Source organism: Hemiscyllium ocellatum, chromosome 1 (assembly GCF_020745735.1).
Source record: "Hemiscyllium ocellatum isolate sHemOce1 chromosome 1, sHemOce1.pat.X.cur, whole genome shotgun sequence".
Classification (NCBI taxonomy): Eukaryota; Metazoa; Chordata; class Chondrichthyes; order Orectolobiformes; family Hemiscylliidae; genus Hemiscyllium; species Hemiscyllium ocellatum.
In genome coordinates, this window is record NC_083401.1 from 119,488,023 (window position 1) to 119,514,874 (window position 26,852).

Genomic DNA, 26,852 nt, shown 5'->3' on the forward strand with positions numbered 1-26,852 from the left:
AAAAAAGTTAATGAATTAGGACAAAACAAAACAGTGGTCCATTACCACCTTGGGAGATTATATGCACGTCTATGTAATATGCCAAAGGACAAAGCTGGCTGTAGAAGGAATATGAGGAACAATGTTTCAGCTGGAATAAAACATCTGCACTACAAGAAAACATGGATTTTCTGTATTAAAGTTATTTTGTTAGTTTTCACATTACTCCTGCAGCTTCACCTGTACAGGTTCTCTGATGACTCAAAGAATGTATCCAGTGAGTATTTGAGGCCAGTAGGTAGGAATGTTCCAGGATTGATTTCTATACTCTGATGTAACCAACGACCCCCTAATCGAATTTGGCAATGTTGACTTATTGTTGACAATACAAGTTTGTTTCTAGTTCCCTCAGAATTACACCACAACAAATAATATACCAATAAATGAGACATTAGGTCAGCTCCAGCCACTGTTCACGACACCACACTTTTCAAAGAATGTAAAACTGCTGAAGAGGGTGGATACAAGATTGACTTGAATGGTTCCAAGTATGAGAGGTTACAGTTACAGTCCCGGGCTCTATACGTTCATAAGTCAGAACAGAACACAATATATTTTAATAGTTTCAGAGCAAGCAAACGTTTGTATGTCGAATCGTTAAAATGAATATTAATATGAGATCTCATTCGTAAGTACAGGCATTCATACGTCAGATGTTCATAAAGTGGGGACCACCCACACATGGATAAACTGGAGAGGGTAGAATCATTACAGAAGAGAAGATTTATAAAAGATGTGAAAGAGGAGTTTAAAATCATAAAGTAGATAAGGAGAGACGTTTTCCATAAGACCATAGGAAATAGGAACAGGGGAAGGTCATCCTCAAGTCTGCACTGCCATTCAATAGGATCTTGGCTGATCTGACATTCCTCACATCCGCTTTCTTACATTCTCCCTGTAATCCTTGATTCTGCTATTGATCAAGAATGAATCTATATATCTATACGTCTGTCTATCCATCTATCTCTGTCTTAAATATCCATTTTGAACTCTGCTCCCACAGATCTCTGTGGCAAGAAATTCCAAAGACTCACAACCCCCTGAGAGAAGAAATTCCTCCACATCTCAGTCTTAAATTGACGCCCTTTTTTTCTGAGACTATGCCTTCTAGTCCTAAACTCTTCCATGAGAGGAATTATCCTCTTAGAATTTAAACTCGGAATCCTAGTAGCAAACAAACCCACCAACACTCTCAAACAAAAACTAACAAACTTAAAAGACCCAGTACAACCCATGGACAAAACCAATGTCATCTACAAAATTCCATGCAAGGACTGCCACAAACACTACGTAGGACAAACAGGAAGAAAGTTAGCCACCAGGATACACGAACACCAGTTAGCCACAAAAATACACGACCCTCCCTCCCTCGTAGCCTAACACATGGATGAAAAAAAAACACCAATTTGACTGGGACAACACATCTATCCTGGGACAGGCTAAACAAAGACATGCCAGAGAATTCCTAGAGGTCTGACAGTCCAACCATAATGCCATAATCAAACACATAGACCTAGATACTATCGATCAACCCCTCAGAAAACGAACAGGAAATGGCATCACCAGGAACCCCATCCAGGAGAAAGATATAAATAGAAAGCAGGAGACAACAGCTTCGCTTCACTTGAAGGCCGCCACTGATGATGTCACCTAGCCAGGTAATGAAACGTCTGGATATCAAACCTACAGCTCAGCGAGCAAAGCTCTACCATAAATTTAACCTATCAAACCATTTAAGAATCTTATATGTTTCAATCAATCGCCTCTCAATCTTCTAAAACGCAGTGAGTAGAGTCCCAACCTTTTTAGTCTTTGCCCATAAGACAATCACTCCATACCGGGTTCATCCTAGTGAACCTTCTCGGAGCTGCCTCCAATGAAACAGAATCTTTCCTTAAATAAGAGGACCAAAACTGCTCACAGTGCTCCAGATGTGGTCTCACCTGCACCTTGTACAATTGCAGTAAGACTTCTCTACTCTTATATTCCAACCTTGAAACAAGGACCAATGTTCCATTAGCCTTTCTCATTACCTGCTGCCCCGGTAGACTAGCTTTGACCAAGTAATTTTCTGTTAAAGTTTTCTGCAATTTTTCTCCACTAAAATGACACACTGATCTTTTGCTATCCCTTCCAAAATGAGCAACTTCACATTTTCCAATCCTCCTGTTTGCTAGGGAATGAGGACTAGTACAGCGGGCAATATACTTTGCCAACGTTTTGCCCAGTAACCTATCAATATCTCCTTGTTAATGGATATTGTACCACTCTGATAACTTGCCCTTCCACCTTTGTGCTGTTTGCAAATTTGGCTACAGTATGTTTGCTCCCTTCCTCCAATCATTAATGTATATTGTAAACTGATCCCAGCACTGATCCCTGTGTCAACCTGAAAAATAATACCCTTATCTCCACTCAATGTTCCTGCCTTTTAGCCAATTCTCTATCCATGTCAATATACTGCCGCCATAACTGTGGGATCTTATCTTATGACTTAACCTTCTGTGAGGTACCTTGTTGAACACCTTCTGGAAGTTCAAATATAACACATCTACTGGTTCTCCTCTATCCACTCTGATTGAGACTTCCCCCAAAAAATCCAATAAATCATAGAACATGGAACATTACAGCACAGTACAGGCCCTTCAGCCCTCGATGTCCACTGACTTATGGAACCAACCTGAAGCCCATCTATCCTAAACTATTCCATTTTTTATCTAAATGTTTATCCAATGATCATTTAAATGCCCTTAAATTTGCAAGTCTACTACTGTTGCAGGCAGTGCGGTCCATGCCCCTGCTATTCACTGAGTAAAGAAACTACCTCTAACATCTGTCCTTTATCTAACATCCCCCAATTTAAGGCTATATCCCCTCATGCTAGCCAGCAGCATCCAAAGAAAAGGGTATCAATGTCCACCCCATCTAACAGTGTTATTATCTTATATGTCTCAATTAAGTCACCTCTCAACCTTCTTCTCTCTAACAAAAACAGCTTCAAGTCCCTCAGTCTTTCCATTTAAGACCTTCCCTCCATACCAGGCAAACTCCTAGTAAATCTCCTCTGCACCCTTTTCAAAGCTTCCACACCCTTCCTATAATGAGGTGACCAGAACTATATGCAATACTCCAAGTGCAGCTGCACCAGAGTTTAGCACAGCTGCAGCATGACCTCATGCTCCGAAACTCAATCCCTCTACCAATAAAAGCTAACACACCATATGTCTTCTTGTCAACCCTATCAACCTGGTGGCAACTTTCAGGGATCGCTGTACCTGGACTTTGAGATCTCTCTGCTCATCTACACTACCAAGAGTCTTACCATTAGCCCAGTACTCTTTATTCCTGTTGGTCCTTCCAAAGTGAATCACTTCATACTTTTCTGCATTAAACTCCATTTACCACCACTCAGCTCAGCTCTGCTGCTTATCTACGTCCCACATAACCTGCAACATCCTTCAGCACTATCCACAACTGAGGTAATGACACTGAGATAGTCTGCAGCATTTTCTGTCCGATTCTACCACATATCTCATCATTGGCCTCTAAGATTCTAGGAGAAAGTGAGGACTGCAGATGCTGGAGATCAGAGCTGAAAATGTGTTGCTGGGAAAGCTTGGCAGGTCAGGCAGCATCCAAGAAGCAGGAGAATCGACGTTTCGGGCATAAGTCCTTCTTCAGGAATGAGGAAAGTGTGCCAAGATAAAGGCTAAGATAAAAGATAGAGAGGAGGGACTTGGGGGAGGGGCGTTGGAAATGCGATAGGTGGAAGGAGATTAAGGCGAGGGTGATAAGGTGAGGGTGATAGACCTGAGTGGGGGTGGGGGCAGAGAGGTCAGGAAGAAGATTGCAGGTTAGGTACGTGGTGCTGAGTTCGAGGGTTGGGACAGAGACAAGGTGGGGGGAGGGGAAATGAGAAACTGGAGAAATGTGAGTTCAGCCCTTGTGGTTGGAGAGTTCCTAGGCGGAAGATGAGGCGCTCTTCCTCCAGCCGTCATGTTGCTATGGTCTAGCGATGGAGGAGTCCAAGGACCTCCATGTCCTAGGTGTAGTGGGAGGGGGAGTTGAAGTATTGAACCACAGGGTAGTTGGGTTGGTTGGTCCAGGTGTCCCAGAGGTGTTCTCTGAAACGTTCTGCAAGTAGGCGGCCTGTCTCCCCAATATAGAGGAGGCCACATTGGGTGCAGTGGATGGAGTAAGTGATGTGTGTGGAGGTGCAGGTGAATTTGTGGCGGATATGGAAGGATCCCTTGGGGCCTTGGAGGGAAGTAAGGGGGGAGGTGTGGGCGCAAGTTTTGCATTTCTGGCGGTTGCAGGGGAAGGTGCCGGGAGTGGAGGTTGGGTTGGTGGGGATGTTGACCTGACGAGGGAGTCACAGAGTCACAGAACACTGATAGGGGAGGGGAGGGAAATATATCCCTGGTGGTGGGGTCCTTTTGGAGGTGGCGGAAATGACGGCGGATGATACGCTGTATATGGAGGTTGGTGGGGTGGTAGATGAGGACCAGTGGGGTTCTGTCCTGGTGGCGATTGGAGGGGCGGGGCTCAAGGGCGGAGGAGTGGAGATGTGGTGGAGAGCATTGTTGACCACGTCTGGGGGGAAATTGCGGTCTTTGACGAAGGAGGCCATCTGGGTTGTTCGGTATTGGAGCTGGTCCTCCTGGGAGCAGATGCGGTGGAGACGAAGGAATTGGGAATATGGGATAGCATTTTTACAGGGGGGCAAGGTGGGAGGAGATGTAGTCTAGGTAGCTGTGATAGTTGGTCAGTTTGTAGTAAATGTCCGTGTTGATTCGGTCGCCCAAGATAGAAATGGAGAGGTCTAGGAAGGGGAGGGAGGAGTCTGAGACGGTTCAGATAAATTTGAGGTCGGTGTGGAAGGTGTTAGTAAAGTTGATGAACTGTACAACCTCCTTCTAGGAGAAAATGAGGACTGCAGATGCTGGAGATCAGAGCTCAATGCAAAACTTGCACCCTCACCTCCCCCCTAACCTCCCTCCAAGGCCCCAAGGGATCCTTCCATATCCGCCACAAATTCACCTGCACTTCCACACACATCATTTACTGCATCCGCTGCACCCAATGTGGCCTCCTCTACATTGGGGAGACAGGCTGCCTATTTGCGGAACGTTTTAGAGAACACCTCTGGGACACCTGGACCAACCAACCCAATCACCCCATGGCTCAACACTTCAACTTCCCCTCCCACTCCACCAAGGACATGCAGGTCCTTGGACTCCTCCATCGCCAGACCATAGCAACACGACGGCTGGAGGAAGAGCACCTCATCTTCCGCCTAGGGACCCTCCAACCACAAGGGATAAACTCAGATTTCTCCAGTTTCCTCATTTCTCCTCCCCCCACCTTGTCTCAGTCCCAACCCTCGAGCTCAGCACCACCTCCCTAACCTACTATCTTCTTCCTGATCTCTCCGCCCTACACCCACTCCGGCCTATTAGCCTCACCTTATCACCCTCACCTTAATCTCCTTCCACCTATCGCATTTCCAACGCATCTCCCCCAAGTCCCTCTTCCCTACCTTTTATCTTAGCCTTTATTTTGGCATACTTTCCTCATTCCTGAAGAAGGGCTCATGCCCGAAACGTCGATTCCCCTGCTCCTTGGATGCTGCCTGACCTGCTGTACTTTTCCAGCAACACATTTTCAGCTCTAAGATTCTACCCAAGGTAATCATTCAGCCTCTCTTCCATTTCTCTACTCCACAGTATAAATTCTCCTGTAATTGACCCACTTGCATCTCACCTAAACATTTCTTTTATCCATATCTATTGAAGTTTTTGTAGATCATTATGGTGTTTTTTGCTAGATTGAGTTTGTATTCTAGTCTCCCTTTCCTTCAACTGCTTTCTGGAAATGGAAACTGGATAATGTTTGAAGAAGCAGTAAGTGGATTGTCATGAGATAAGAATGGGACAAACAGGCTAACTGGTTTGATCCTCGAAGCAGCCATTGAAGACTCGGTTCATAAAATGGCCTTCTTGTGTGTTGTGCTAACTTATGATTCCAAAAAAAACAATTACTGACAGAAATTGAAAGGATATTACATCCCTATACTCATTACATATAATTAGTATAATTGGAATTTCTGACTTGAACTGGCATCTAATTTTCAACTTGATGGAAAACCATAAACATTAGATTAGATTAGACTTACAGTGTGGAAACAGGCCCTTCGGCCCAACAAGTCCACACCGACCCGCTGAAGCGAAACCCACCCATACCCCTACATTTACCCCTTACCTAACACTACGGGCAATTTAGCATGGCCAATTCACCTGACCCGCACATCTTTGGACTGTGGGAGGAAACCGGAGCACCCGGAGGAAACCCACGCAGACACGGGGAGAACGTGCAAACTCCACACAGTCAGTCACCTGAGTCGGGAACTGAACCCGGGTCTCAGGTGCTGTGAGGCAGCAGTTATTGAGGAAAATACCATTGCTCTAAGAGGCTACATATTTCCTTTGTGCTCCTTGAACCATACCATGGAGCGGTGGAATGTGAGCTTTTATTCACCATTATCTGCACCATAATTAGGGAATAATTACTTCTCAAAAGCTAACAAGGTAAACTAAATGAAACATGACAGGAAGTTGAGGTTGCATAAGCCTAGTCTCCCAGCATACCTCAGAGGAGATCAAGAGATGGGACTTTCTCTTCTCTTTTTCATTTTAAAAGTGTATAAATATCATGAATTATTTCATATACTATTTTCACATCTCAACAAGATCAAACTTTCCCATGCAGCTGACATTATGAAGGAATACATACAAAGTCTGGATAGCACGCAGAGGCGCAAAAGTGCCTTTGGCAATGGTCTGCAATTTGTTGTCATATAGAGACAGGAGGTTTAAATTATGGAGATCCTGAAAAGCATCTACTCGCAGACAGTTAATCTTGTTGGCATTGAGCAACCTGTCAAACAAAACAAAAAAAAATTATACAAAATATATAAATACCTTCCATGTAAAGAGTCATCAATTCCAGTCAGAATAAAATTCACAGTACATGGGCCTAACCAAATTCAAACAGCTGGAAGACAAAAACATTCTTTCACATCTGTAATTGTTTTATGGCAGATCTTAACATCTATTTTCTGTTAAGTCCAGTGTCTTGACATTTGAATTGTTAAATTGTAACTTTTTCAAACCTTAGTTCTTTTCCATTTTACATGCTAGCTGATCACATCAGGGACCAGTTGTGATATTGATGAGTGGCAAAAAACAAGATGGAAAACAGATTCATTTAATCAGAAAAAAATAGGAGTAGGCCATTCGGTCCTATGAACCTGCTCCACCATTCAATATGATCATGGCTAAGCATCTAACTCAGTACCCTATTCCTGCTTTCTCCCCATACCTTTTCATCCCTTTAGCTCAAAGTACTATAGCTAACTCCTTATTGAAAACATCAGTGTTTTGGCTTCAACCATTTCCTGTTGCAGAGAATTTCACAGGTTCAACACTCTCTGAGTGAATAAATTCCTCCTTATCTCAGTCCTAAATGGGCTACACTGTATCCTTTCAGTATGACCTTGGTTTTGGACTTCCTGGTCATTGGGAACATCCTTCCTGCATTTATCTGTCTAGACTTGTTAGAATTTTATAATGTTTCTATTTATTTTTAATTTAATCTATATTTCTAATCATACCTCTGGAGCAGGTGGGACTTGAACCTGGCTCTCCCTGTCCAGGGGAAGGGGCACAGCTACTGTGCCAGAAGTGTGCCCCACTTTTATATATTTCTATGAGATTTCCCCTCATTCTTTGAAACTCTAGTAATACAGTCCTAACTGAGCCAATCTCTCTTCATACGTTAGTCCTGTCATCTGAGGAAACAGTCTGATAAACCCTCCCATAGCCAGAATATCCTTCCTCAGATAGACAGACAATACTCCAGGTAAGGTCTCACCAAGGCCTTATACAATTGCAGCATGACTTCTCCTGTACTCAAGTCCTCTTACTCTGAAAATCAACATACGATTTTGTCTTCTTTGCCCCATCCTGCACCTGCATGCTTAGTTTCAGCCAATGTGAACAAGAACACCCAGGTCTCATTGCACCTCCTCCTTCCACAATCTATTGCCATTCAGATCATAATTTGCCTTCTGTTTTTGCTAACAAATTGGGCAACCTCACATTTATCTACTTTATACTCAATTTGTCCCTTCACTCAACTCGTCTGAAGCATCTCTGCATCTTCATACAATTCACCTACCTACTCTGTTCTGTGTTGGCTGAAAACTTGGAGGCATTACATTTAGTTCCCTTATTTAAATATTGTGAATAGCTTGCTCCAATCACTGATTCCTGTGATATAGTACTTACCACTGTCTGACACATGGAAAAAGATCCATTTATTCTTATACTTTATCTCCTGCCTGCCAACCAGTTCCCTTTCCAAGTACACTATCTCAAATTCCGCATCCTTTACTGTCACATGCTAATTTCTTCTCAAAAGCCTCTGAGATTCCAAGTAAACTGCATCCACTGTGTCCCTTTATCAACTCCACTAATTGCATCCACAAAACCTCCAGTTGATTTGCCAAAGTTGACATTGCTTTCATAAATCTATGCTAATTCTGCCCGATCTTGTCAGATTTTCCAAGTGCTCTTTTATAACTGACTCGATCAAGCTCGTCCATTCTGTTTTCTCTCTGCCATCTTTGTTAAATAGTGGAGTGATATGAGCTACCCTTCAATCCATAGAAACTACAAGATCTACAAAGTTTTGAAAGATAGCCGTCAATATATCTCTCCCTGTTTAGATATTTTCTGATGGTACAAATAGAGATAAAAAATGGAAGAGATGAGACACAGGCTGTCGACTTGCTCAGTCCCATTTTATTTTTTTGGTTAAAGGCAAATGACCCCGATAGAGCATTGTTCACTTCATAGATTGTGGCCAAAACAGACATTTACAAGGAGTTCTGCCTCTCCGACTGTAATAGTTCAAAATAAATCCCTTGGAGTTTTCAAGAGCAAGACTGAAGCAGGAAACCGAACATTTCACATGCAATCCCCTGGTTTTTCATATTGACTGACATAAACTCTGATGATAATCTTTTTCCTCCTGTATTCTCTCTTGAATTTAGAAAGTGCAAAAACCTCTTTCAAAGCTGCATGTTCAGGTTAAAAAAAAACTAAAGCACAACAAAAATCCATTATTTTGCTCATCCCAAAAAATATCTTTTATAAACAACATTCAATTAATGTGACAAGTAAACATTAAACCAAATGTCAAGTACACAAATCAATTACATAAATGTTATTTATATGCATTTTTCTCCCTCTTATAACTTGACAAGTCTGGCTGTTACTTAGAAATTTCAGAGCACACCAAATCTCAATGTAAAATTCCCACTTGATCACCAAAATACCTGGTACAATGGGCTGGATTTTATAAAGGAGCAGAAGGAAATATACTGACAATATCACACTGCAGTTGACAAGTTACATTGATTGGAATTTTTCAGATGGCAAACTGGTAAAACCGTAGCTTGGCAAATGGATGGTGGGGGCCTTCCAGTGGGAAAGCTGGGGCAGACAGTAATTCCTCAATTAAAACCTACCACCTCCTCTCCTCAGTTGCAAATACCAAAGGGCTACAGCTGCAGCTATAGGCCACTTAGTAGAGGGATTCTTCTTAAAGATCTGGCAACTATTTATTATAAATTTGAGACTTGTCTTTGGAGATCACCTCCATCTTGATGTTCCTTCTTATTCATCTGCTCTTATTGACAGCATCCACTTCTGTTTTTGGTAAGCGGTTGATCTCCCAGAATAAACTGTCCTCTATTAGTTAGTCCATACTTGGAAGTCTGCCCGTCGGTCTAAATTGATCAAGGGTCGAGGAACCGATCACTAATTAGCGACATCCCCCATAATCTCCTTCTATATCCTTCTCCCATCAGCATTAGCAGATCACTAACCAGCATTTCACTCTAAAATCTAATAGAAATCCTAGGAAACCTGTTGGATCTGGAAGGATTTGGAAACTGGATAGATTACAGCACACCAATATGGTTTCATTTCCTTTCTGCTTATTCCATTCTAGGTGATACTTTTCACCTAGGATTGCTATCCACAGAATGCAAATGAAAGAACTCAGTGTAATCACTTTTTTCACAACAAGAGCTTTTTTTCGGTAGCACTTTCTAATAGGTGGTGCTGTTACTCAATCTCCAGGTAACCCGAGCTCATTGCAGATCATGTTTGACAATTGTAATGAATGTGATGTCACTGCAAACTTTTATGCTTAGCATTACTGCACACAGTTACCAGTGAGAGGCTTTCCAGTGGCTGGAATGCCATAATCTCACAGTAGCCAAACCACAAGTAGCTCGCTGCACACGACACATTCCAGAAGTATGACTTTGGACAGATGTCCAGTGTACTGTGGTCAGGCACTTCTTATGAAGCAAAACAAAAACAGCTTTACTTGCTTGCACAGACTGGTCAAGGAGAGAATGATACATGCTTATGTGATGCAAAGGTTTTTTCAGCATGCCTTTGTTGGAGAGGACTGTATTAATATAGTAACCGCATGGGTCATAAATTTTTTCATGACAAATCCTTGGTACATAACAACTTTGAATTTGCAGTTAAATGTTCCTCAGGTGCTGTGCTGTTTGAGACATGTTGTACTGATATGGCATTCACTTGTTTTTACTGTTGTTTGGAAACACAGTTTAAATTCTGTAAGTGAGTGAGTTCTAAATAAATAGAATCTGGTTCAAAGAGATTATTGTTGGTGTACAATTTGCATTTGAAATGCATCAATAAACTCTAATCATTATTCTCACATTGCTCATTTTCAAATCACTTCCAGCAGGGCAGAACTTCCACAACATTTCACGATTGGGGTTTTGCTAACAGTTTTCTGTTCCCAAAGACTAAGCCTTCATCCTATTGCTAAGGGACAGTTATAAGGCCTTCTTGACAAGGTAAACAACTTACACGGCATTTACTCTTAATATCCACTTCATTTTTAGATGATGGTAAAACTCAAGAAGGTTAGGCCACTACTTTTGGGAGTTCTCCCTTGAATCAAGCTGCTCATTTCATTAGACTGGCCAAGATCTGACTCAAGTTAGTACAATTAGTGCTACTAATTGATTCCAGCATAGAGCTGAGAACTTTGCCAACCTTCAGGTAATTCTTCTTATTGTGTTGAAGATTGTTAGCTGTGCTAAATTAAGCCACTAAATAGACAAAGGCATTGCATCTCATCATATCTCATTGTCAGTTAGCTCATCCTATAACAAGTGCACTTCCTATCAGCTAATTACTGTGCTGATAGTACAGACCATGATTGAAATGATCCACCATCCAGCTAAAGGTGATCGTACAGGAATTAAAATGAAAGGCAAGATAAAGTTCTAAACTCACACAACCCTGCACAAAGTGCTTAGCAAATCAAATTCTTCTCATTAAGTGGTTTTAACCAATGAGATGAAGGGCATTTTCTGAACTGAACACCCTTCACAAATTGAGTGTCTAGAGTTTTTTTGTATAATCTTACAAGCTACTTGTTACTGTTGTTCTGAGCGACTAAAATGCATCTGGTTTCTCTTCAGCTGGCCCTAGCAATGGGACATCTCCATTCCTGCTGCTTGCTTTGACAGTTTATGATAAACATATCACATTCTTTCACACATCGTAGAGCCAAAACCAAGACATCCAATGGAGCTGGGGTCAACAAATATGACAGTTCCCACAAAGGATCACCGGCAGAGACTGAGAAACTGGATTCCACAAATTCTCTACGCTTGCTTTGTCTGCAGTGTACAAACTCACTGGAGGTAAAATGGGTCTGACCCCTAACCACCATTCTCTGCTGGAATCACCCATTATTCTGCAGAATCCTGGACCAAGCCTTTAGAGTACTTTGGGCTAAGGACTGTACTTCCAGCAATTCAATTTAAAAGTCTGAATTTCTGTGAATGTTCACTCTTTATGTTTCCTATTTAGTTTACTTAGTCTGCAGTCAAAAGACCTGTTTGAACATCCTTGATTCCTTACGAGATGAAACATAATTTAGACCTGCTCGTAAACAGCTTAACTCACTTCAATTTCACTTCAGTTTAAAATAAACTGACATGAGAGTGGAGATCTTGAAGGGACAAACAAAAGAGTCCAATATAAACTCTATTAATGTAGTACACAGGATTTTTGGTGGTTGAGAAATTTCCATTTTAACTTTTAAATGTCATTCTGATTTTTCTAGTATCATGATTTAGTTCAAAAGGATGAAATAATGCCTGGCATTTGTGGTGAGTGGATCTGCAGGCAATCACCAGTGGTATAGGATTAGAGTAGCCTGGGATACTGCAGACTAATAGCTCCCCTTTGGTGGGTCTGGAGGAGACATTGTTCAACTCATTCCACAATGAAGCGAGAGAAAAAAAATAGTTTTACCTAACATTTCTTGAGTCCATGCTGGGCTGCTTGTTACTACTGGAAGCACTGCAGCTCAGTGCAATCCACACAACAGAATGATGTGGGACCCTAATAACTTGACAGTCTTCATGCAGAGCAAGGCCATTGTTTGTCTGTGGCAGAGATCAGACACTTCTCAAAAGCCTGGAATGACAATGCCAGCGGGAGGGAGTGTGGGTTGACTGCCGAGCTCTGATTTTAATTTCAACCAACACTGTTTCCCACTCCCACTCAATTCATGCCAAGCAAGAAGAATGAAAATTAGGGCTTTTGGTTAGGTTTTGTACACCTTTCTTGCTCAGGTCTGAATAAGGTTCATTTGAACTTCAGCTCAGTCTTCTAATGCAGGCCTTGAATAACATGCATCAAATAGTTAAGAAAACACCCATTGGCTTCTACAAAATCCTTATTTTACAACATTTTTGACTGAAAAGCTGTGAATTGAACACATTTACATCATACACTACAAGAACAATCATAACATAACACAGCAGAGTCTTATCATCTCCCACCCCCTCTTAGAGCTACCTATACACTCACAAATGAGGCCTTTCTGGGTCCCATGTGGGCCAGAATGGAGGCAGGGAACTGGAAAGAAATGATGGCGATACTATATATCTAGATCTCCCACCTCAGTTTCCAGTGTCATATATTTTCTTCAAGGGATCATGGGCCTCTGAACTCTCCTGTGCTTCCAAACAAACTTGTTCAGAGCTTATTAAAAACCTATCTCTCTGAAGGTTTTGCATTTTCCAGGTAGTGTTTTGGTGCTGTTTACTTTTGACCAGCTGAAGGGAGGCATGGACAAACTGACAGTCAATCATGGAGGACAGAGCCATTTATAAAGACAAGTGTAATGGCTTTTCATTGGTGGAAGGTTTGACTCCTTTGGATTTAAAGTTGCAACAGCCATCACAGATCAGGGAGGAGTCAGAATTAGGAACTTTGTCAATTCAGGAGGTTGCCACCCTCCTGGCATTATGTAGGCATCAGAACAGTGGGCACACTTATTTGGATACCATTTGGGAGACTGGGAGGAGTGTCCTGCAGTCAGTATCATTGTGAGGCGGACTGGAGGGCAGCATGGTGTTCGGTGGTTAGCACTGCTACTTCACAGTGCCAGGGACCTGGGTTTGGTTCCAACCTTGAGTGACTGTGTGGAGTTTGCAAATGTTCCCCGTGTCTGCGTGGGTTTCCTCTGGGTGCTCCATTTTCTCCCACAATCCAAAAATGTGCAGGTTAGGTGAATTGGCCATGTTAAATTGTGCCTAGTGTTAGGTCCATTAGTCAGGGGTAAATGGGTCTGGGTGGGTTGCTCTTCAGAGGGTCGGTGTGGACTTGTTGGACCGAAGGGCCTGTTTCCACACTGTTGCGAATCTAATCTAATCTGAACACCAGGTAGTTGGAAATGGATGCTACATCCTCAGATACTGAGGTGACTGAAGATGAGAAACAATGGCCTTGATAGAGATAGCAATGGGCATCAAGAAGCTAAAGGACAGAAACCAAGGTCACAAAGAGAGAGAAGGATCTACCCCGAAAATAAAATCTACAGACAGGGGCGAAGAGATCTGCCAATGACTGAAAGCCATTGGCAAAGAAGAATGCTACTCTCTACACAGGCGGTCATGACCATCTGTACGCTTGTCAGTGCAGATCTTTGTGGCACTGCACAGATAGATGCATACTGGAGCAATATCGAGGGGACAGATACTCCTCACTAAGTCTGGACAACACATTAGATTTACAACTAATGGGAGACTCAGAATGCACTGGCTCTGACGCCTGAACAGGTCAGGGGGTGCCCTGCAGTACCCTCCTGTCAGGATCTCTGTCACTGTACTGGTCTGCTGAGCTCTTCAAAATATGGTCCTCCAGAGAATATCACAAAGCTGATCAAGGAGGAATCAGAGATGAATGAGGAAGATGCATTTGAGGTGGAGGATGAGAACACCAAACAGTGAGGTTCCCCTGTTGCATGTTGAGCTGACCTCCTCTTCCACCCTCAGATGGGCAGGATCTCTCTCCACTCCTTCGTAGATCCCAGACCTCTAACACTCCCTTGGCTCGGCTCAGTGATAGCAGCTGTGGGTGCCTGATTGAATTCTCTAATTTCACCCAACAAACCTGAACCTGGGAAACAATCATCTCTCCCAATGATTACAACCACACCAATTAATCTGTACATTGATGAGACAGAACTACACTGAATTGCTAAAAACAATTACTCCAGATTGGGGATGCACAAATCGATGTATTGTACCCTTCTGAGGTTGGCGGTAGGAAGGTTCTGTGAACTGTTTCATGAACAGCCCAGCCTCAATTGCATGCTGCCTGTCACCTTCTCATTTAAAAGGACTCAGCTGTCAGCAAGCCCAAGGGACACAGTGTGTGGGCAACAACACCAATTAACTTCATTGGGGATGGGTGATCATAGTCAGGGGAGCTGGGAGAAATATTAGGACACAAAGTTCTAAGGTTTCTTTGTGAGACTTATCTTTTACTCCTCTTGGGATACAAGAAACTAACAAGAAAAGAAACTTTGCTGGGTTTCTTAACTGGTTTTGTTAGTAGACTGTGTCTAACAGAGAAGGCCTCAGTAATAGCCCATTCAGGTCTCAGTCAGATAACTGATGGAACCCAATTGATATACCAAAAGAGAACCTTGCTGGCTTGATTTAAAATCACAGTTGGCTAACTGGATTGGGAAAATAGTACATATATTCCCTGTCCAAGGTCCTTTTCATCCAACCCCTGTCCTTGGTTTCACTTGGGCAAGGGAGTTAAAATGGAGCCTGTTAGCAGTTTTCGGATGATGAAGAACAATTGTCAAATGTTGTGTAGTTCCTTTCCCCAAACTGTTAAACATACTTACAGTAACTGCAGAGAGAAGAGTCCCTCAAAAAGGCCTTTAGGCAGCTCTGTGATTTTATTTCCATATAACACGCTGTGTGGGAATGAAGTAAGAAACCATGAGTTAAAATCTACATTGAAACAATAATATTCATTTTCCGCCTATTTTCCCCACCTCTTTAAAAGACTTGTGGTGATTCACATCACAAAATCATTTTAATTCAAAGCAAAATACTGTAAATGCTGACAATGTGAAATGAGCACAGAGGATTAGTGACTTTTGAGAAGATTTGTAGCTCAGGTTGATAAGTCTGTAAGTTAGCTCGCTGAGCTTGAAGTTTGTTATCAGATGTTTTGTCACCATACTAGGAACATCATCAGTGAGAGTCTCTGCTCTCACTAGTCTCCATTCACGCAAAGAAGGATACTACTTTGACTGGGACAACACACACATCCTAGAACAGGCGAAACAAGATTTAAAAGGATGTTGCCCGGGTTGGAGGATGTAAGCTATAGGGAGATGCTGAATAGTGGGGCTGTTTTCCCTGGAGCATCGAAGGCTGACGGGTGACCTTATTCGAGGTTTATAAAATCATGAGGGGAATGGATAGGATAAATAGATAAAGTCTCTCCCCTGGGTGTGGGAGTCCAGAACTAGAGGATGAGAAGGGAAAGATTAAAAGAGACCTGAGGGGCAACGTTTTCACGCAGAGGATGGTATATGTATGGAATGAGCTGCCACAGGAGGTGGTGGAGGCTGGTACGATTGCAACATTTAAAAGGCATCTGGGTGGGTATATCAATAGGAAGGCTTTGGAGGAATATGGGTTGGGTGCTGGCAGGTGGGACTAGATTGGGTTGACAGATCTGGCCAGCATGGACGCGTTGGACCGTAGGGTCTGTTTCTGTGCTGTACATCTCCAAGAGAATTCTTAGAGACATGGCATTCTAACCAAAACTCCATCAATAAACACATCAACTTAGATCCTATCTACCTTCCCTTAAACAAAAAATGGAAATGCCATCACCAATCTTAAGAAGCCAAGACCTATAATAGAGAGGTGGGACATACCACCAGCGCTTCACCAGAGACTCTCATTGATGATGTTACCTAGTATGGTGACAAAAACGTCTGAAAACAAACCTTCAAACTCAGTGAGCTAACTTACAGACTTAACACAGAGAATGCTGGAGAAACTCAGTAGATCTGGTGGCATCTGTGGAGACAGAAACAGAGTTAATAATTCAAATCCAGTTCAGAACTCTTCCGAAGAAGAGTCCTTTTAGACTCAAAACATGAACTGTTTGTCTCTCAACTATTTTCATTCATTCACTACATTCCAAATAAGATTATCAGGAATTAGGTGTCAATGCTAAAGGCAAGGCTGATATTTATCATTCATTACAGGTTGCCCTGGGTCATGGGGATAAATCCCCTCCTTGAACCACTGTCATCTATAGGCTTTGTGGTAGAATGATGCAAATAGGTAGTTTACTAGGCAGATTGTAGATTGGAAACATAGATGGGCAGAATTTGATCAACTCCTGGTGTTAGGTCCCATAGGATTCATCGGGTTGCCTTCCCTGCCTCCTACCTCTCTCAGGTTTTACAGAGGATGGGCAAGATCGAGATTGCTCAGCCACCCTTGCCTGGTCCTTCAATGGCTAATTCATAGTCACTTCCTACCTAGCTGTAATTTTACAGCTGGTGAGAGCAAATCAAGGATGAGGGGACACTCAGCAGGTTAGCCTGCTCAGGCTTTGGACAGGAAAAGACGAACAGGGCCAGAGATCACCAAAGGACTGCTCCATGCATTGCCATTCTTTCCAAGTACACCCTTCGCCTGTCATACCTCCTACTTCTGCCTCCCCACCACAAATGTTGGGCTTTTGTACAAGTGCACCCTTCTCCTAAAACATTTACGAGTGTCCTGGAGCCCTCAACATTTAGATTCAGGGACTAGATATATTCCCTGCAGTGGCCACTGTTTCTGGTGTCACTGATGGGAGCATAGACCTTCTAGTTAATCAGATCACTGACTGAAAATTTCTAAGATGAGCCATCCATAAGGGGCAGAAGTCCCAACTACAGCCATGAAGTAACTGGTTATGACTTAAGTAAGATTGGCTTTAAGAGCAGCAGTGAACAAATTTCACAGGTTATCAACTTTTCCATATTTCCAAAATTATATCCAATGAAATACAAATTTTGAAAAGCTTCATGATGGGATTGTGCTCATAACCTCTTATAAGTCTAGGCATTTGCATTATTAGTTCAGAAACATAACAACTAACTACAGTAGGTAATAATGTTATAGTAACTTAATTGAACCAAAGAATGGAATCAAGTTTAAAGAGTTATCTGTGTGTAGAAGTGAACTAGTCTGAAAGTTTTAACACATTATAATAGTAAACTCTCCTACACAGCCCAAACTTCAGTGTTATCTGACAGAATCACTTAAAAACTGAAATTTGAAGTGGCCTTTAACTGATGGGGCATTTTCACTAGTCCACACGTGATATTTGTTGGTCCTTCACAAGTTTGCAAATACTGAGCCATCACTGAACCCTAGTCACGCGGAAAAGGGTTCAAAGGAGTGTGGGATAGCAATGGGTAGCATTGAAAGTTATTGACTTTCTGTTAGTGTTCCAGGTGTTGTTCTGAAAGAAAACCAGTGCAAAGATGTGTATTGAACGTGATGCATAGCGAGGCCCTGTTGGTAATAATTATTGCATTGTCTGGTTATAGTCCCTAACTGTGGCTTTGTTCTGAAGTGTAAATCAGCTTCTCTGTTACAATTCTGTGTTTTCAGCTTAACATTCAGATTCAATATAAAATATGACTATGTGATGATGTTAAGCTTTACAGTCTGTCAACATGCAATGATATTGTGAACGTTTTTGAGTTTGGGGTTTGGAAAAGACATTCTATTAGCTGCTTTATTGTTAAACAATCCTAAATTGAAGTATCATGATCTTTTCGCATGAGCAACTTGAGACAAATTAAATAGAACATGGATTTAAACTTTATACATAGCCTCCAGAGTTCCATATTACTACCTTCACTGCTACAAAAATAAAAGTCCAAGCCTGAGTTGCAGTATTATACAATTGTCCTATACAATCTAAACTGCAATATCACATAATACAGCGCTCTTTCTTACACACTCCAATCTTTCTTAACCATCCTAATTTAGCTGAAGCCTAATCACTCTGACAGTCCAGTGACTAAACTCTCTCCCTGCAGTGATTAAATAGGAGGGATCAATCAATTAGACCTTTGAAAAAATGTCTTTAAGAAAGAAATGTCTCATTAACTAAAACCCAGATGATGGTATTTAATAGAAGCTAATCTTAAAGTTTTGAAAGTAAATTGTTAAATTGAACTAAACAATCTTGTCCTTCAATGCAAACATTCTAAAATGGTTAGAGTGGCTCTGAAAATTAGTCATATTATCATTAGTTTACACAGGAGAATATCATTTCGCTAAGGCTAGGCAGCAAATGGTCACTTCAGAGATAATCGAATATTACACACAACAAAAAGAGATTGGTCCCTGTCTTTAGTAGTTTAAAGGCCTTGTCAGCTATAGATTGGAATATGGTCACAGACTACAGGCATTGAATAATGAACAAAAATGAATAATAAAGAAAGCACTAAGTCTCCAAGGTTTATTTACAGTGTGTTTTTTTCTTTGTGGGTGTCGATTAGCTTTTACAGAACATCAAAGTGGCTGTTTGTGGTCCCTGTGAAACTTTTGCTGAAGGAACTATCGGCCCGCAAGCCACATCCGCCTCGGTCTTGCCTCATTCATGCAATTTCACCAGTAATATCCATAAATATAATTTGCAATTGCCTGCAATATGCCCTAGCATAATTTGAAAATGTGGCAACTTAACTTTTAGTGTTTTGTGAAAAAGATCAAAACCATATGTAGTTTGAATTGATGCATTTTTGGTTCATTGAGTTGTTTCTAACATTTAAACCCTACTCGAAATGCAGCCAAGGCTCTTTACATCTCTGGCAGGGTCGGAGATGGCCTAGTGGCACTATCACTGGACTGTTCAACTAGAGACCCAGGTAATGTCCTGGCAACCTTGGTTTGAATCTGCAATGGCAGAAAGTGGAATTTGATTTTGCTAACTATCTGGAAATAAGAGTCCAATGATGACCATGACACCATTGATGATTGTTGGAAAAAACATCTTGTTTTACTAATGTTCTTTAGGGAAGGAAACTGTTGTCTGTACCTGATCTGGCCTACATGTGACTCCATATCTACAGCAATGACTCCTAACTGCCCGCTGGACAATTAGGGATGGGTAATAAATACTGGCCTGACCAGTGATGTCCACAGTGAAGCAGTTTTAGGTCCAGTATCTAAAGAAGGATGTGCTGGTTTTGGAGAGGGTCCAGAGGAGGTTTACAATAATGATCTCAGGGATGAAGTCAAAAATCACACAACACCACAATTGATTTCAAATAAATCTGTTGGACTGTAACCTTGTGTCGTGTGATTTTTGACTTTGTCCAGCCCAGTCCAACACCAGCACCTCCACCTCAGGAATGAAGAGCTTGTCATATCAGGAGGGTTTGAGGACTCTGGGCCTGTGCTCAATGCACGTTAGAAGAATGAGGAAGGATCTCATTGAAACTGGATAGAATGGACATGGCGAAGATGTTTATACTAATAGGAGAGACGAGGACATGAGGGCACAGCCTCAGCGTGAAGGGACGACCGTTCAGAACCGAGCTTTGGAGGAATTTCTTGAATCAGAGGGTGGTGAATCTGAGGGATTCATTACTGCAAAAGGCTGTGGAGGCCAAGTCATTGAGTATATTTAAGACAGAGATATGTAGGTTCTTGATTAGTAAGTTGGCAGGAGAATGAAGTTGAGAAACATATCAGCTATGATCAAATGGTGGAACAGATTTGATGGGATGAATGCCTAATTCTGTTCCTATATTTTATAGTCTTCTGGTTGCATCCTGCAAATGAATGAGAAAAGAAAATCTGAAATCCTTGTGAAACTGTGTGACCTATTGACAGAATGGGGCTGGTCATACAGCAAACCGTTTAAAGCAGCATGACACCGTAATAGGGGCATTTAAAAACCTGTTGACTCTTTGGAAATAGTCCAGGCATCCTGCACTCAAAACAAAGAAATGTAGTGTCCTGTACTGTACATAGTAAATAGAGAGTCTCTGCCTGGAATAATCATTACTTTATCTGGTTATAATCCCAAACTAATTTTGGTTTTGGCCTGCCCAATTTCATTTCCAACAAGGAAGAAAGATGTTGACATGTAACTGGTCAACTTCTCAGTAAGTTCAAAGGGCAGTAAAACTGGAGTTAGCAATAGAACGGGCTGAGAAGGAGTTTTATCACCACGGTGCTACGAGAGATTGCTTGGAAGGGTGGCACAGCATCCAGCCCAACAAATATGTCTCATTCCAAGACTCTACAAATCCATCTATAGCATTTCAAAAAGAAATTGTGAAATCACCAAACCCACCAAAATTAGTTTGATTAATGGCAAGAACTGCCACAAAGGAAGCCAATCTGACATCCCTTAAACAAGCTGATCACAGGTGGGACTGCACCAATCCTGGAACACAAGGGTAAGGATTTATACCTAATTGACACCAATGCTTGAGGTATCTTTGAGTCAGATGGAAAAGTATGATACTAAACCTTTTTTCTACTCTATTCTATTTTATACAAGGACAAAAATGTAATACCTGCCATGATTTTGCAAAAATCAAGCTATCAAGAATTGTGGGTAAAACAGCAGCTGCTGTATAGCAATAATAAAAAGTGGGCTGCACTGTCTTTCACAAGGTATCACACAAAGACAAGAGTTCATTAGAATTGGAGTATGGTTACAGCAGAAAAAAAGGCTATTTGGCCTAACTTAACAATGTTGGCCCTCTGGAGGTGCTGTTCACTGAATGCCACTCCCCTTCATACACTTCCCCAGAGCCTTGCATTTTTTTTTCTCTTTTCAGAAAACAATCCAGTTCCTTTTTGAAACCCTCATCACCTGACAGTCTGACAGAGGCAGCATCAATGTGTTCCAAAACTGAGCTTGCAGTTCATGTAAAAGGTTTTTCCTCATGTTGCTACTGCTTCGTTTGCCAATCAAACATGCGCCCTCCTTCCACCAATGGGCACAGTTTCTCCCCATCTACTTTGACCAGACCCCTCAACAATATACCCTTCCTTGGTGACCTCAATGCTCATTTGCAACAGAAGGCCAGTGATATGATGTCACTTGCCCCCACAGTCACCACCGCCAATGTCGGATCGGCCTTCTTGAAGGCGAACTTATGGAAAGCGAGTGGCCTGGATGGACACCCCGGCTGTGCACTCAGATCTTGCATGGACCAGCTGGCAGGAGTATTTGCAGACATCTCTAACCTCTCCTTACCACAAATCTGCTTCAAGGAGACCACTATCAGCCTGGTGCCAAAGCAGGCAACATGCATTAATGAATGCTGCCCGATGGCTCTGACATCCATCATTATGAAGTGCTTTGAGAGGTTAGTAATGGCACATGTCGACTCCAGCCTCCCAGATTGCTTTGATCTACCACAATTCACATACTGTCACAACAGGTCCACAGCAGATGCCATTTTCCTAGCCCTACACTCATCCCTGGAACATCTGGATAACAATGACACCTGCTATTTACTTTAGCTCCATCTTAAACACCATAACTTAAACAAAAATCATCTCCAAACTCCAAGACCTAGGACGTTGCTTGTCAACTACAACTGGATCCGCAATTTCCTAACTTGCAGAGCACAATCCGTAAGGATAGGCGACTATACCTCCTTTACAATAATCCTCAACACTGCTGCTCCACAAGACTGGGTAATCAGCCCCTTACTATATTCTTCCTACACTCACGATTGTGTGGTCAAATTTAGCACTAACTCCATTTACATACTTGCCGAGGACACCACCATAGTGGATTTGATCTCAAACAATAATGAGACAGAGTATAAGCAAGAGATAGGCAGCTTAGTTGCATGAGTGAAGACAATAACCTCTTCCTCAATGTCAGCAAAACGAAGGAGCTGGTGATTTTCTTCAGGAAGCGGAGTGAGGACATGCCCCAGTCTGTATGGATGGGGCTGAGGTGGACGTGGTCAAGAGCTTCAAGTGCCTAGGAGCAATCACCAGCCCATCAGCAATCTGTCCTTGTTATCAACATTGAAGTCAAGAAAGCACACCTTTACCTCTAACTCCGTAAACATTAAGGCAATTTGGCATGTCCACAATGACTATCCAATTTTTATCGATGCACCATAGAAAGCTTCCTATCTGGATACTTCAGAGCTTGGTACAGCAACTGATCTGCCCAAGACCACAAAAAATTACAGAGAATTGTGAATGTAGCCCAGTCCATCACGAAAACCAGCTGTCCTTCCATTGACTCTGTCCGGAATTTTTGCTGCCTCGGGAAAGCAGCCAATATAATCAAAGACCCCTCCCATCCTGGTTATACTCTACTCCACCCTCTTCCATTGGGCAGAAAATACAGAAGTTTGAAAACATTCACCAACAGATTTAAGAACATCATCTTCCCTGCTCTTACCCGACTTATGACTTGCATCTCTCATATTTTTCTCTGTACCTTCTCTGTCACTCTAACACTATATTCTGCATTCTGTTCTATTACCCTGATATACTTATGTTAAAGTATGATTTGTCTGATTAGCACACAAAACAATACTTTTCACTGTATCTCAGTACATGTGACAATAATAAATCAAATCAAATAAATCAAACTATTATTTTGAAGACTTCTATTAAAACTCCATCTCTTCTCAAACAAAATGATTCTTAAATTACCTAATCTATCTACATAACTGAAGTTCTTCATCTTGCATACATAGCATGGCCCTACTTCTGCTGTAAGATATATGAGGCTGCTTTGTAAAATTAGTGCAACAAGGATGTCTAATCATATTGCCAATGCAAGAACTTGAAATAATCCTCGTTGGTATGCTTGAATTATTGGTCAGTGCATTGATTATAGGAGTTGGGAGGTCATGTTGTGACTGTATAGGACATTGGTTAAATCACTACTGGAATATTGCATGTAATTTTGATCTCCCTGCTATAAGAAGGATATTGTGAAACTTGAAAGGGTTCAGAAAAGATTTACAAGGTTGTTGCCAGCCTTGGACGGTTTGAGTTACAGGGAGAGATTGAATTAGCTGGAGCTGTTTTCCCTGAAGCATAACAGGCTGAGGGATGACTTTATAGAGGTTTATTAAATCATGAGGGTAAATAGACAAGGTCTTTTCCCCAGGGTGGGAGAGTCCAAAACAAGGGCACATAGGTTTAAGGTAAGAGGGGAAAGATTTAAAAGGGACCTAGGGGGCAACTTTTCCACGGAGAAGGTGGGGCATGTGTTGAATGCACTGCCGGAGGAAGTGGTGGAGACTGGTACAATTACAGCATTTAAAAGGCATGTGGATGAGTATATGAACAGAAAAGGTTGAGGGGGATATGGGACAAATACTGGCAAGTGGGACTACATTAGGTTGGGGTATCTACTCGACATGGACAGATTGATCCGAAGGGTCTGTTTCATGCTATACGTCTCCATGACTGTCCTGGCTGCATCACTTGAAGGTTAGACAAGCCCTAAAATGGTAACCTAGAGTTGATTTTTTTGCAACTAATTTTAGCAGCACTCACAAGTTGAACAGGTTTTAACCAACAAACTACTCTTAACTGTGCAGCTTTTCAATGACTGTACATACAGGAGACCTGACAAACCTGACATAGCCACAAATGTCAATCAGCTCAGATTGAAGACTTTACCTGCATATAAATAAATGAGCAATTATCATGCTTCATTAAAATTTTAACAAGTAAATTTGTTTTTTAAGAACATCAAAAAAATGGCATGGAATTGCAAGTGTTGGGCCCAACTTCCTGGCCTACAATCGTGTGGGTGAACCACAAAGAGAGTGATTCATTCAGGCCTGCCACAGTGGACTGTGCTGGCATCATGCAGAGGTTTGGATCTCAGCTGTACGCACTTAGGGAAGTGGCAGGAAGTGGTCAGGCAACTGTCCATGGAAAATGGAGAAAGGAAAACTTGGAGGGAAAGTCAAACCCATCACTTTTTTGCAGATGCAACTAACTCATGCAAAAACATGGCCAATGGACCATGAATGATTAGAAAATAGAACCAAGGTACAAGCCAATGTATGATCAGGTCATTCACTAACAATGGATAACCTACTCATATTCCTTTGGCTAAATTGATTTCAGAGGGGTATGGCTCTATATTTTCCTTTTCTAATAGTATTTTATCACTTTCACAAGATGTCTTCTCACTTGCCGTATCTCTGTTGCTATCCCTATCCATTTGACATCTGTCTGAATGCTTTAAGTGCATGCAATTCATCTTTGTCTTCTTCACTCTTTGCAACATGTTTTACTAAGAGGAGAAATCTTTCCAGCATGCGGCAATTGTGTTTCCCTTGATTAGACTAGCTCCAGGGTTCGTTGGCTCGCCGTGCATTTGTACACTTGAACATTCAAATCAACAGATTCAAAATGTAGGAATATAATTTTCTATCATGGAAAATGGAAATCTACTGATTCTATTGGGTACTGTCTGCTTTATCTTTTTGACATTGGGTGAAGAGAATCAAATTAGATTAGATTAGATTCCGTACAGTATGGATATAGGCCCTTTGGCCTAACAAGTCCACACCGACCCTCCGAACAGTAACCCACCCAGACCCATTGCCCTACCCTACATTTACCCCTGACTAATGCAACTAACACTATGGGCAATTTAGCATGGCCAATTCACCTCTTTGGATTGAGGGAGGAAACCGGAGCACCCAGAGGGGAGACACAGAGAGAATGTGCAAGATCCACACAGACAGTCACCCGAGGCTGGAATAGAACCCAGGTCCCTGGTGCTATCAGGGAGCAGTACTAACTACTGAGCCACCGTGTAAGGAAAGGTTAATGAGTCCTAGTCCTGAAGGAAAAGGGAGAGAGAAAGATAAATTAAAAAAAAAGACTACTGCTCCAAAATGGAGCTCACACTAACGTGTGCTGCCACCAGTTGCTTTTCATGTTAGCATGTGTAAAATTCCCCCAAACCTCAGGCACCAGCTTCACTTAGACAATGTGGCTACAACATTGCTGAAGTTATTTATGGAAGTTTTGAACTTCTGCTGGAAAATTCCTTTTGGTTTACCCGAACACAGAACAAGCAAAGCTGCTCTCACGTCCTGGTGAAACATAAAAGTGTACTGTGTAATTTAGGCCTTCCTCCTCTCCCACACACCCATGGACCCAAACTTACACACAGTGTTTGATTTCTTAATGTCTATATATGTGTGCTGTAATGAAAACTTAGTGACAAATATGTTTAGTTAGGGCTAAATGGAGAACCAAAAAAATGGTAATTAAAATGAAAATACCTATCTTAGTGCAATTGCTTGTTGAACCCATATGTAATTTGGAGTCTAGTTGATATATGTCATTTGTATACATTTTGTGTTACAATATCAAGGCAATTTAAACTGCACAACTGGCAGACTTTTTTTGACATGTTTAACAAGTTTGACATATAATGAGGAAAATGAGTTACACTCAAAACAAGTAAACTCAAACAGTCTTACAAATTCTGAAGAAACTTACAGGGAATTAAGTGACCTCAGTCCCTGGAAAGCATCCGGTGCAATTTCTGAAATGTGATTGTTACTCAGGTCTCTGAAAAGAAAACAGTGGATTTGTCAGTTAAACAAATGTCAACGGCCACCTTAAAAAGGCACACAACTGGCTCACACGTACTGAACACTTTCCAGTCTCTGTTGTGTGTTTTTTCTGTGTTTAAGACAGACTGGTCAAGGAGAAAGCAAGGTCAAGAACTATCTTGAGACTTGGACTTCTTCAATACAGAGTTTATTATGTCTTAAGGTTGAATACTACAATACATGCTATTGAGAAAAATGTAGTAGACTCCAATTTTATTGTTATATTATTGAAAAACTATTCCACAAACTATACTTTCTAATGCCAGTTTTTCTACTCTACTTGCTTCTCCGCATATGTTTCTTTCATTCACATGGCTCGACTTCAGATATCTGCTCTTCTGCTTACTTAACTCTGTCAGCATTGTACTATATATACCCAGTGAGAAGCACCTCTATGACACCATCACAAGATTGCTCCATAGTACAAAGGTCCTTACACAACAGGCACTACCAATGCCTTAAATCTGTTTTGCATTAACATTTTTCCGTTTTTCATCAAGGTACTTATTGGACTGGCACCAAACATTTGGAGAATGTCCCAATCTCCAAAGCAGCTGACTATCTGCTTGGCTGGCATCTCCAAGAGTCCCAGCAGCAACAGAACCTTAATGATGGGCACTACTGGGAAAAAGAAAACATGGATTCCAGAGAGGGGTAAGTCAGAGATATTAGGTGGGGAGAGAGATCAGGGA

General features: G+C 41.7%; 1 protein-coding gene across 1 annotated transcript in view; it reads right to left on the minus strand.

Annotated features, from left to right (window-relative positions):
* slit2 (slit homolog 2 (Drosophila)) overlaps positions 1-26,852 on the minus strand; it is a 462,208-nt gene that overhangs the window by 147,361 nt on the left and 287,995 nt on the right. Inside the window, exons 11-13 of the mRNA XM_060825295.1 lie at positions 26,045-26,116; positions 15,376-15,447; positions 6,832-6,975 (exon numbers count right to left, since the gene is read on the minus strand). Of these exons, the coding sequence (XP_060681278.1) occupies positions 6,832-6,975; positions 15,376-15,447; positions 26,045-26,116 (288 nt within the window). The remainder of the gene's footprint in view (positions 1-6,831; positions 6,976-15,375; positions 15,448-26,044; positions 26,117-26,852) is intronic.